General features: G+C 36.4%; 1 protein-coding gene across 3 annotated transcripts; it reads left to right on the top strand.

The window, feature by feature from the left end:
- The first annotated feature begins 823 nt into the window (after positions 1 to 823).
- Pgam5 (Phosphoglycerate mutase 5) lies at positions 824 to 10,734 on the top strand. 3 transcript variants are annotated; one of them, XM_071591804.1, is made up of 6 exons: positions 837 to 886; positions 988 to 1,056; positions 1,138 to 1,304; positions 2,511 to 2,725; positions 8,235 to 8,368; positions 8,631 to 10,734. In XM_071591804.1, coding segments are annotated over exons 1-6 (738 nt in total). In that variant the 5' UTR covers positions 837 to 884; the 3' UTR covers positions 8,782 to 10,734. The 3 variants fall into 3 exon arrangements, with proteins under 3 accessions (XP_071447904.1, XP_071447903.1, XP_071447905.1); XM_071591803.1 differs by having other exon boundaries at positions 824 to 1,056; positions 8,238 to 8,368; XM_071591802.1 differs by having other exon boundaries at positions 824 to 1,056.
- Positions 10,735 to 13,084: the final 2,350 nt, after the last annotated feature.

Raw genomic sequence — 13,084 nt, 5'->3', positions numbered from 1 at the left:
AAAAAACAGAAATATTGACTTTAACTACATCGTATCTGTAAATTCATGCTCTGTAAAATGATATCTTTATCAAAACATTTTTTAATTTCGAGGACTACTTTATACTGAGTTTGATATCCATATTACACTTTTAAAGATAAATTACGCGCATGCCATAAATGTTTAGCCGAGATAGAATGAGAAATCAACAAAATAAGACTGAAAATATTTACACATTGAAATATACTTTTGATTTGCATAGGGGAGTGGTCGTAATCCCATTAGACTCTCTCAATGGCCACAATCATGTATACCAGAATATCCTTAGTATTTTTATAATAAGGATCATTGCTTTATTCAATACCACTAGCCTGTTCAATTGATTTTTTACCCACTTGAATTCATATTTGCTGGAAATTTCGCCTGTGGGATTGTTGAATATATGTCATTTATTTTATTTAATTGATATATACCTACTTATTAACATCCTTCAAGACCCACCCAGCCATATGCATGCTCCGAGTGATTATTATGTTATAAATTACCAATGCATGAGGATAAGTATACACAGGAAAAAAATTCTACGATTTAGCAACTTTCCTATTATGTAACTTTAGTCATATAACCTTAACATTGCTACATCGGTCGATTATTTGCATTATAATATCGTCAATGGATGTGGTTCCATATGCTCCATGCATGTACATATATATTATAATAATTCAAACAGTTTCCATTTTCCCACATTACGCATGCCGAAGCTCATTTTTTACATTGTTGCATGTAAACACGAATTTTGACGTCGTTTGACAGCGGCGCTGTTGCTAAGGCTATCATTGTCGATTATGTAGATTGTCCTGGTTACTCCGAACGAAGCACTTAGAATCGCGGTTTAGGAGTGATTTATGTAAGCATGCCGTCGTTTTCAAGACTACGTTCGGTCTTTACTGGTATTGGTGCTTGTGGAGGTGCTCTTATATTTTATTATGCTTTCCGCGAAAATACCAGGAAACGTGTTCATGCCTCTTGGACGACTAATTATAATCCATCAGTGAAATGGGACTTTAACTGGGATAAGTATGTTATCTTATTAATTTTATTATATTATAAATTAGTTCTTTTGTACATGCAGTAATTAACTGCAAAATTGCCTCACAGAAGAGAACCCAGAAGCCTCATAAAACCAAATGAAAAAGATGAGAATAAGTACAACGAGCAAATAGAAAAAGCACAACCGACTGCCGTGCGAAATCTGTTCCTTATCCGACATGGACAGTACAACTTATGTGGAGGAAATGACCAGGAGAAATGTCTGACAGAACTTGGTAAGCCCTATGCAATATTATTTCATTTTAGAACCTCTTTCTTATTTGAAATTATATGCAAAATTAGTAAATACGTTCGAGACGAACGTGTAGTTATTATGCTTGAATGTATGCGTGACTGAATTATTAAATCATTATTTCTGCGGTGCAAATTACACACCTTAGGTGCACTCATCTCCACAATATTGTAGAGTTATCTGCATCTTAACAGATGCTGTTTACTTTACTTAAGTTTTTCTGTAAGAGACTAGCGTAATTGCATAAACCTTCAGGTCGTTGGTTGCGAGTGATGATATGCAGTGTATCTTGGCGATGTGATAAGAGTGATAACTTTTTTGGAATGGCGATAGTGAATCCGGAGTATCTCTGAGCTTGGTTTAGTAATACTTTTTGCTTAATGGCACAAATGTGCCAGCAAGCCAATAGTCATCCTGAGAAACCATAACCGGCACAGGGAAAGGAACTGGCCCCCCTACCCTGATATGTGAATTTCCCATACTGTTGGGTTCAGTATGTACCCTGCCCCCCTCCCACCAAACGAAGCTGTGGATTGCTTACTGTGGTCACTGAAATACAATTTTCGGGTTTTTTATTTCTTCAATTGCTTAACCTATTGTGATTTTGTCGCACTGGAGTTTGGATGCCATTATGATGGTGTGTGATGTTTTTGTCCTTGCATTATTAGTTTTTTAATTGATTGTCCTTACCTTTGTTTTCAATTTCTAACCATAGCAAAATTGAAATATTTTTAAATCCCTTTGTGCTGTTTTAAGAACGATTTTATTAGAAGGTATTATGTGGTAAGTGCCTGTTTGTTAGATGGTGAGCGGTTTTGGTTAATTTAATGATCGTGATGGGTACTCGAGAATATTAGTTCGATAGTAGTGCGTTTTTTTCTATGATTTAAATAATAAATGGCATGTAAAACTCATGCCTTTCATCTCATTGATATTAGTGCTATTCTTCTTGGTTCCTCCCGACATAGTCTTTGTTTGGCAAGTGCATCCCTGTAAGCAAAATTAAATGTCTATTCCTTGTGCTTTAAATCGTTGTCATCCGCAATTTGGCCTCGTTTTAGTTTGATCTCCTTTTGTGGCCTTGCAATTTTCTGTGAAATATTGTTTAAGAGTTATAAAAGATTTTTAACGTTCGGTGTAATAATAATAATTTAATGTTCAAATTTTATAACTTTCGATCGTTTTACAGGACGGAAACAGGCAGATCTCACTGGCCAGCGTCTGAAAGATCTCAACTTTCCATTTACTAAACTGGTAAGGTCAACAATGTTTCGTGCATTGGAGACCGCTGAGATAATTCAAAAGCACTTGCCGGATGTGCCATGCGAATCCTCGGCTTTCATTCAAGAAGGTGCACCAATTCCTCCCGAACCACCAGTGGGACATTGGCGACCAGAGAAACATGTGAGAATGAATTCTAGCTCTACAAGTTCTTATTCATTGGATTATTGTTGTTTATGTTTAGTTTGTTTTATTTATGTTCGCGATTCGTTGGTCTTAGTTAGAAGGCAAGCTTCCTTAGGATATTGAAGATGTTATGGTATTTTCTTTATGTTGGAACTCAATCATTTAAAAAAAAAATCATTCCGTATATCACTCGATGTATATTTCTCAACTCATCACTTGCTGCATTTTTTTAGCATGGTGAAACCAAAACCTCATGCCGAAACCAAACATTCTCAAAATGAATTGGATGATCAATGGAATTAAAGTGATTAGTTATGCCATATTTGGATGCATCTGTTGTGTAAAGCGGCTTATGTATTTCAGCAGCTTGTGACCTTCATATGCATTCAGTTGATACTTAAACAAATAGCAAGCCACTTAATGAAATGAATTCTTTGAACTAGTTAATCGCATAATGTGAAGCATAACCGTAATTTACTGAGAGTAAAATAAAATATTTGAAGTATTCATCATCTCTGCTCCATTGAACAGTTTGTGGTGGGAATGTTATGCAATAGTTTAAATAGAGGTGTTATTTTATGCTGGTTAGGCCACATTTGGAATACTCCACAAGTATTTGGGATCCTTGGGAGAAAGTGTTGATGAAAGAATTAGATGATGTTCGGAGTAAATCCACCAGAATCATCAAAAAGTGTTAACATAAGAAGACGAGTGTGACAGGACTTTTAGGGAATTTTAGGGGCTGGGAGCTGCTTGAGATGCGATGAGAACAAGCGAGACTTAGACTTAAAGAAAGGTTCAGAATAAACGAGTTCAGCAACGACGCTAAAGGAATTATAATTATGGCCCCACACTCTTTAGATAGGTAGGACCACAAAGATGACATAAGGGAGGTCTTTTGTGATCTCTTTATCTTCTCCATGGATAGCTATAAATATTCGTTCTTTCCTCGGAAAATCAGAAATCATCATAGTAAGAAATCAAAGTAATATTAGAAGTAATAGTAAAGAGATTAGAATTACAAGTGACACATGTGGTATATTTGTAGGTGCATGTTTTTGTTAGTTGCTAGAATGTGTATTTGCGTGTTTGACTTGTTAAAATGGGTTTTGCATGAATATATTTGTCTTTGTGGGTGTGCATTAGCTTGTTTTTTGTTTGTTTTGCATATAGTTACATTCTATTTTACGGGTGCTGTCCAAACACCCCCCTGCCACATGCTCTTGTGGGGGCTAGAGGGGTATTGCGTAAACATAGACAATATGGGTAATCGTGAAAAAGTAATTAATTGGTGAATTATGTCTACATTTCTCATGATTAATGGTAATTGAGAAGACATAAGGATCACAGTTTGCAAGCATCAATTGATTTTGCTGCTTGACAAATTGGATGTTGTTATTGCTTATTTTCATTGCAAGAAATGACATATCAGGAGTAGGTCCATAGGAAATGTAATATGAGGGTAATCCCAGAAGTACCTGGCCCAACAAAGAAAACAAAAAGTATTTGGAAAGAATGTATTTATTTTTCAACATAATCTCCTTTCAGCTCTATACACTTTTCCCAGCAATTTTCAATAAATCCGATACCCTTTTTATAATAACTGTCCTGCTCCTCAAAATAGCCATTAACTGACGACATCATGTCTTCACGGTTGGAAAATCTTTGACCCCCGAGCCATTTTTTCAAGTTTGTGAACAGAAAATTATTTGAGGGGGCTAAATGTGGCGAATTGGTTGCATGAGGTAGCAATTCAAGCTTTCATTCATGAATTTTGTCCATTGCAATAATGGATTTAATGGTGCATTGTCTTGATGAAACAACACTTTCTTCTTAGTCAAATGCGGCCGCTTTTGCTTAACTTCTTTGCTAGAATATTGCAATAAGTTAATAATAATACTTGCATAATACTCACTGTTGATAGTTTTTCCTTTTTCAAGATAGTCAAATAAAATTATCCCACCTGCATCCCAAAAAACCGACGCCATGACCTTGCCTGCAGATGAAACTGTCTTTGTCTTCTTTGAGGCCGGATCTCCCTGTTGAATAATCTATTGTTTTGATTGTTCTTTTGTCTCTGGTGTGAAGTAATGGACCCATGTTTCATCCATGGTTATGAAGCGGTGCAAAAATTCGGCTTTGTTGCTGTGAAGCTTTGCTAAATACTCAATTGAAACATCTTCATGACACTGGTTTTGCTTGAGTGTGAGCACCAATCTTGCACACAGCTTTTTCATGTCCAAATTTTCAGTTAATATGCAATCTACGGAACTTTTCGAAATGCAGATTGCATATGCTAGCTTGCGCACTTTCAGTCGACGATCGTCCAGTATCTATTTTTGGATTTTCTTCACTGTTTCTGGAGTCTTCACCTTGTTTGGTTGACAAATGCGATGCTCATCTAGCCTTGTTTAAACTCTGCTACCCAATATTTTACCGTTGTAAACAAAGAAGCAGACTCATCCAGAGTAGAATCCACTTCAGCTTTTATATTGTTTGGGCTGAGACCTTTCAAATATAAGTATTGTATCACATAACGATGACCAATTTTCTTCATTTTCACAAATTCACTGGAAACGTTCACTATTGATGGCTGCCAAGCAAATACTAAACAACGTGGCATCTTCAAACTTGATGCATATGCTTTCTAGAATGCATACTTTTTAATACAGTGATATTTTTCTAACAATTACTGCTATATCTAGGTCAAGCCGGGAACTTTTGGGCCCCCTTATGTATGTGGTAGTTGTTAGGGGCTGTTTATAAACAACCTGTAATGTATCTATTACTTTTGATTGATTGAAACCATCATACAAGTAATCTTTGATCTTACATTGGCTCCAAACAGGACTTCCATTGATTGTGTGATGATCTATGCTCATTCATTGTGATTTTTAATGAAGTGGCAGATTTTCTCTCTATCTTGTTGAATTCTGAAATATCTTATATCTTTGCTAGTCGTGACAACAAAATTGTTAATAGAAATACAAGTTAATATTAATTCCTTCATAGTAACTTTTTGTCTTCTTCATATTTCACAAATGTAAAGGTTTCTACAAGTTCCAAGTATTAAGTTCACCAAAGTTTATAATTTTGTGTAGCACTGATTGTGAACAATCAATTCTCAGAGGAGCCAATTTGGGAGTGCTTAGAAAACTTAAAGAATGAAAATCATTGGAATTCAAAGAGGGGTTAAACACATTCTTCATATGGGTCTGATACTTGTGATGCAAACTCTAAAGTTGGTCTTGTCAAGGTTTTATACGCCCTCCCCTTAGTTGCTCTATTGCTCCCTTTGAGGCTTCTCATTACCCAATGCAACATTTTGAAAGAGTCATATGAGTCTTTGGTGAGAATGAGGTGGGAGCACAGGGGCTTACAAAGGTGTAGGGGGGTGGAAGATTGGGAGCTAGTGGCATGAGACATGGGTTATGTTGTTGTCGTTCTTGGTTTTGGATCAATAATACTGAGGAGTCTGAGTTTCCAACCCAAACATGGCATTTGTCATAGTTAAAATGCATACCAGCTTGCCAGTATTTACATACACCTGATGGCTCACATGAAACAACTATGTTTACGAGGCATGCCCATAAAATAAAGGCTGTTTGGTCTCAGGAAAAAATATACTCGTATGAAACACATTTCATTGGCACTTTTAGTTAGCTACAAACCTACTTCACTTCTGTACATAATTGGCATTCACTTCTATGCGTTTTTCGTACCGCTGCACCAGCTTCTTTAACCCCTCTGCATAGAAGCTCGCCGCCTGAGAGTTGAACCAATTGACAATGCTATTCTTGAGTTCCTCTTTGGTTTTGAAATGTTGTCCACCGAGCCACTGTTTCAACTGCAAGAAGAGGAAGTAGTCACTAGGTGCAAGGTCAGGACTGTACGGTGGGTGGTCGAAGAGTTCCCAACGGAAATCTTGAATTTTCTTATTGGTTTTGGCAGCAGTGTTTCGGTACCCACCTTGCACACAATTTGTGGTATCCGAGGTTTTCTGTGACAATATTGTAGACAGTAGTGCGTCCAAGTTAAGGAAATTGTTCAGCCAGGCCATTAATCGTCAATCAATGATCACATCGCAGTTTTTGTTCCACTTGCAAAACAATTTTATCGGGCAGAATCCTGGGCCTAACACTTCGCTCTTCGTCATGGACATTTGTTCGTCCATTTTTAAAATCACGGCACCATTGTCTAAGCTTTCCTTCACTCATAACTGAAGGTCCATAAACTAGGCATAACTCCCGATGAATTTCTGCAGCCGACAATCCTTTTGCATACAAGAATTGTGTGACAGAACGCACTTCATCGCTGGCGGGATAAACAACTGTCGTGGACATTGTTGTTTGCGTGCAAGGACAAGGAAACAACTTCTGAAACAAAACAAATGCTGCTATAGCTTCTCAATGGATCAGTAGATGGCGCTGCTGGAGTAAAACTTGTTCTAAAGCGCCAATATTTGAATATAAGCCCTTACTTAATGAATATGCCTCATATTTATAAGCACTATGTTTAGAACATCAAAGTGTACAGTTTGAAGATTGAAATGTGTGGAATTTGAGGGTAATAATTGAAACTGAGAAGAAGGAAGAAAGAGGATTTGATGGCATTGAGTCTGAAACAAGTGCTGGCATTGCTTTGCAGGTTTTTGCACTGCTTTGGACATATAATTCACTGAATTTTTTCACATAAAAGCCTTATATACCAAAGGAATTTTATATTTATATTATTATCAAAATTGGATTCATCATGCATATGAATGTGGCCTCTTTTTGCCCTAGATTATAAATATATAATATAAAAAGAATGTTTTTGAAGAATTTTTATTGACACCATTTGTGGCTAATAGAATGAGAGGATGCAAAGAGCTTCATGAGAACCCTGAAACCTTCAACCATAGTGAAGTGACACGTGTGTAAAAAATGTTTCAATTGGCTGAACTACTTGATTTGGATAGGGCAGTTTAGCCTTTTAATATCATTCACTTGACCTTAGTCATCAACCTGAAAAAGCAGCTCTATGTTATATGTGAATCCATATTTTAACTGTAGATATTTATGTGGTTAACTATCAAATTGTGCATGGAAAAGATGCCCTTTTGGAGGCTTATTCTTAGACATTTGGGTTTTAAGTCTGCATTTTGAAGAAATATAGGGTTATATTTTTAGTTTCATTGGACAACAGCTGATGACTGTATGAGCTTACCTACTAAAAATGATATGACAAGCAGACTGCAAGTTTTTGAATGGTTTAATTCATGTGCATATCAATACTAAAACTGATTAGAATTATTGTGAAAGCTTGATTTAAATATTCTTGACAAGATATATTGTTTTCTCTTAGTTTCCTAGTTTTGCTTTTCCGTTATCTCCATATCTTTCTTTTATTTTGAATCGGCTAAATTTTCTTGGAGTGTGGTTAATAACCTAATTTTTGCATGGCATTTCTTAACGGTTCCGATACCATATCATAACACTAATGCCTACCTTTCTGTCACTATCAGCAGTTTTATGAAGATGGTGCTAGAATTGAAGCAGCTTTCCGAAAATACTTCCATAGAGCTCCTGTGTCTCAGGAAAAGGACAGCTTTGAAATATACGTATGCCATGCCAATGTAATTCGATACTTTGTGTGTAGGTGAGTGTTCTTTTTGTGATTTCTCATCGTTTACCTTACTTATGTCTCTTATTTATGTTGCTAAGATAATTGATCGCAAAAATGCAGAGTGTGTGAATCTTTGCTTGGGACTCGCATTTTTGCATGCTCTGTTTTTTGGCCATTTCTTCATTTACAACTGACTCCTCATAGTGAATATTTCATGACAAAGCATTTGTCGTGGTGATTGTTGGATGTCTTCTGTTGGCTGGTTTAACCTGATTGTAATCAATTGTGCTAACAGGGCTCTTCAGTTTCCACCCGAAGGATGGTTACGGTTGTCTCTTAACAATGCCAGCATTACTTGGATAAGCATCAGGCCGAAAGGAAATGTGGTGTTGCACATGCTAGGCGACTCAGGGCACTTGCCCCCCGAGTTGGTCACCACCAGTTGATGCCATCAGAGGGTTGGCCGTCGTCGCCGCACCGGTCAACCAGGAAGAGGAGGTGCCGCCGCTTCTCAAGCCGAATCACCGAGGCTTGTCCCTGTTGAAGGAGAAGGTGTTCAGAGCTCCCTGTGCCAGAAGATACTCCGAAAATGTTGGTGGTCTGTGCCTGAGCCCCTGATGTTCCTGCTGAGGCAGGTTCTCCCGATTCCCGTCTTGTCAGCTCTTGAGCGTCCCGTCATGCCCCTCGTAGCACGACTTGTCGCCAGCTCATGGTTCTCTAAGAAATGCAAATCTTCAACTTGCTAGTCTGTTTTGGATCTCTTATTATGACAACACTTGGCCCGACATGGGCCTTTTGATGATATTCAAGTAAATGTATTATTGCTCCCGTTGCTGACTTTTGAAGGAAATAACTGTCAGTAGCTCATGTTTCTGCTGTGATGGCACTAAGGTGGTGGGAAGGGATTGAGCCATGTCAACATTTGTAAATGTTACTGTATGTTCTTGCAGGATTCTGTAGGTGTTGTTCATGTAATATTTGTACTGCATTTATCTGCCCCTTTAATGTTGGCACTACTATTGTAATGCTATAGTATGCGATGGAGTTCATGAATTAACAATGAGTGGAATTGAACATCTATAACAGTAAGGCATACTTAATGGTGCTGTAAATTGATGATTATGGAACGACTTTTATATTCTTGGCGTTATTTATGCATATATACTTGCAATTTTTTTTCTTGAGAGAGAAATTTATGGTAAAACTATGACCAACTTGTAGCTTGCGGATATATTTTAGGTGACCTACATTACTCTATGGTGGTTATAATTTATCCTGAAAACTTAATTGATGAAAAAATTAGGCATGGTTAGTATAAGTTTTATAGTTCACCATAAGTTTCAGAGAAATGTAATTTTTTAGAAAATTTTCCTGTCTTTATCTTTTTAAAATACGGACAGATAAAGCTTTTTTTCCAACTTAGTGCATGAATAGAGAATAGAAATCACCAACGGGTATTTTTGTTGAGAAAAGGATTGTGAAGTCTAGTTAAACATATTTTGATACAATTTCATGTTTTTAGTGATATTTGAATGGCAGGTATTTTTTCATAGACTTCATTTTAGGTCAGTACTTACAGTTATAATATCACATTCTACTTATATTAGTGAAGTTTTAAATGGCAGGCATTTTTTGAATAGAAAAATTCATTTAGGTCTTTACCAATCTTCATAGTACTCATTACTTAAAAATATATTTTTGAAATTAGATTTCCTTGATTAATTAAGAGCTCCTGAGTATTTCATCAGTTTTAAGGATTGAGAGAATTGCCCGTTATTAAAAATGCTCTGCTTACACAGGGCACATTTACATATTTTAATGATCCCTTATTTCATGTAAAAATGCAATGTAAATAAGTTCCTGCCCTATTATCATTGCCAGGGTGTATGAGCATGAGCCATTAATGGAAATAATCATGTACAGAATACAGGAGTAGCCTTTGCAGTGGGTCTATACTCCCTGTGATTAATTATATCAATGATGCATTGCATATAAATTGCTTCTGGATTGTGTCCTGATTCTGTATTAAAGAGTATTACATTACCATATCTTCTTTATGTGTTGCGTGAACTTAATGGTTTCTGAATTCTTCCTCTAAATAGCCATAGGTTGATTGAATAGAATGGTTTTTAAGTTAGTGTCTGGATGTTTGCTGTTAAAAATTATATCCAGATATTTGGAGGTATGAATACTAGCATTTCATTGCCATCCACATTCATTTAATCTTGCCGTGTATGGAATGAATGTGGAGTATTTTTCTTAATATATTGTGTTTATTGTACGTAAGTGTATCAATTTTGATTACTTTGTGATACAAAATTTGGACCTAATGTTTCATTTGCAGATTTCAAATTTTATACTTAGTTTCATGTAATAATTCTAAGCATTGTAAATAGTGGCACAAGTTTTAATTAGTTAATTAGATAACTGTAATAAAGTTATGATTTGTGTGGAGGCCATTGAATTATTTCAGTAAAGTGAGATTAGGAGTTCTAGTTGATTGTAAAAATATTGCGATTTCCATTTAATATAGTAAATACAACCCACACTTGCAAACCTTTTTGACCTTCTGATTTGGTGATAATGGTAACTTATACTTCATTCACCTTTGTTCACCTGAAGAATCGGTGGAATCGGATTCAGATTTGGCGGAATCACTTGTTAACCATGTGCATGAAAAAGGATAACATTTTTTGGTCAGTCAGTGCCTGAACATTTTAGAATTTAAGATGCCTCTGCAGTGCCTGGAGATTTTTAAATTAGGGCCAAAAGAATATCCTTCAATTGAAAAGCAGCATATGCCATATGCATTTCCTGGCTCACAAGAATCAACTTTTTACTCCAAAATCTGTTCTAAAATCAGCCTGCATGTTACTAGGGTACTTGGGTATAATGTCCACCCATAAGTGCTAGCTGATTCGCCAGAAAAATACTTACTATTAGGTATTTTTCCCGCATCAAACAGAGAAAATGGTTGCCTTCACTACAAATGTAGGTTTTGAGTCAGTAGTAAGAACAGTTTTAATTAATCCTTTGAAAGTACATCCCTACAAAATTCCCCAATTGTAAATGTATAAAATGTAGCACATTAAGTTACATCTCACACGTGGTGCTGCTGTGAAACTTGTAAGCATTGGATTAAAGAGGATGTTTGTGGTAGTAGTTTTTAGAGAGGTGACTGACAGCTAAGGTCATTTGCACCTCGGATGGGAAAGGAGGAAGGGTGGAGAGAAACCCGGCACTGGCATTAACCTACTCTATTTGAAAGGCGCCTGAGGTTCCGCACTTTAATGTCCCATCCGATGGATGGCGTACTCTTTCCAAGTGCTCTCCACAAAGTACCTTAAGTAGGGATCGGGATACCACTGAAAAATAACTGCAGTGCTAAGGATTCAAACCCAGGCCCTCTGTGCAGGAAGCCAGTACGTTAGCCACCGCACCATTGCGGTCCGCACTGCATGTTGCCTGCTGCTGGGACACTAATTGTATCTCTCCCAATAAACTCAGAGTCTACAAGTATTAAACCTTAAGTAGTGCGAGTGTCGTGAAGGGATAGAAAATGGTTACTTTTAGTACAATTTTGATAATATCAAAATAATAGCAGAAACCGAGCATAGAACTAAAAGTTAAAATAATATCATCGTGGGATCTTAAGAGAGAAGATTGTTGGACAGAATTGCATTTAAATTTGGAAGTTGTGAATCACCTTTCAGACACACAGAAACAGGGTAGCTAAAAGGCGTTTTGACCTAGCTCTGAATTAGATAAAGATAGGAGATTAGAGGGAGCAGAAGATGGATTTAGTAAATGCAGATATGAATAAAAAAATTACTATGGCCTGTGCATAAGTATCAGATCTGCAATATGACAAAAACTGCATATTGAATAGGTAGGAAAAGTTATAAGGCACCAACTCATGATGTCGCACCAATGGGAAGAAGAAATTACTCTCAATTTCTAGTGTTTGTGATTAAGAAATTCCTGGTGGGAAGTTAAAAGGGATATGATGATGATGCCTGTTTAAAAATGCAGTATTAGCATTGAGTTACATAGAAATGAAGAATGTATTGTGTCAGAGGAAAGTGTCAACCCCTGTGAAAATAACTACGTAAATGATTTGGTAACAGTGATTACGATATGGGATTTACAATGAAGGAATGCTGATATATGTTTAGTTGCTAATTTTTTAATGTTTTAATTTAATTTTCTTTGCATTAAGTGTTAACATCAGAATACTTTAATCATATTCTGTCTGATCCTAGTATCTTTCGTAAATTCTAACGTGAAAAATCACAGTGTCTAATGGGCTGGGAAATTGAGTACTTAGATGGCATAAGACCTAGGATGCATGTAGCTATTCGACCAAATTTGAAAATGCAATTAATTTTGCCAAAATGACAGATACATCATAAGAATTACTGATTGCTGCATGAAGTGGCCACTGCAAATAATTACATTATGGTCTTTCACAGGGAGATGAGGGAATTACAAATTCACTTGGATTAATTCAAAATATGGCCTTCTTCTCCTCTGCATTTATCCTTGCAAGTGGAGCATGATTATAAGTAATACATTACCAATCATAGTTATAGAACTGATGTAAAGGGAAAAATTAAAGGACAATTTGTGAGTTCAGGGTTATTAGTTGTAGGATACATTTTTGGTTTTATTTGGTGTGAGATAACTGTGAAGCTGGAATACTTAGCCTTGACAAAACTCTATCTCTCAATGCAATATTTTCATAATATA

The sequence above is a fragment of the Hetaerina americana genome, unplaced genomic scaffold (assembly GCF_022747635.1).
Source record: "Hetaerina americana unplaced genomic scaffold, ioHetAmer1.1.p SCAF_5, whole genome shotgun sequence".
In the NCBI taxonomy this organism is placed as follows: domain Eukaryota; kingdom Metazoa; phylum Arthropoda; class Insecta; order Odonata; family Calopterygidae; genus Hetaerina; species Hetaerina americana.
The sequence above is the reverse complement of the archived record's forward strand: the minus strand, read 5'-3'. Positions and strand labels throughout refer to the sequence as shown.

Coding starts and splice junctions, on each gene's coding strand:
- Pgam5 (XM_071591802.1), top strand. CDS start 893: ATGCCGTCGTTTTCAAGACTACGTTCGGTCTTTACTGGTATTGGTGCT. Junction 1,305..2,510: donor GAAATGTCTGACAGAACTTG/GTAAGCCCTATG, acceptor ATCGTTTTACAG/GACGGAAACAGGCAGATCTC. Junction 2,726..8,234: donor ATTGGCGACCAGAGAAACAT/GTGAGAATGAAT, acceptor TGTCACTATCAG/CAGTTTTATGAAGATGGTGC.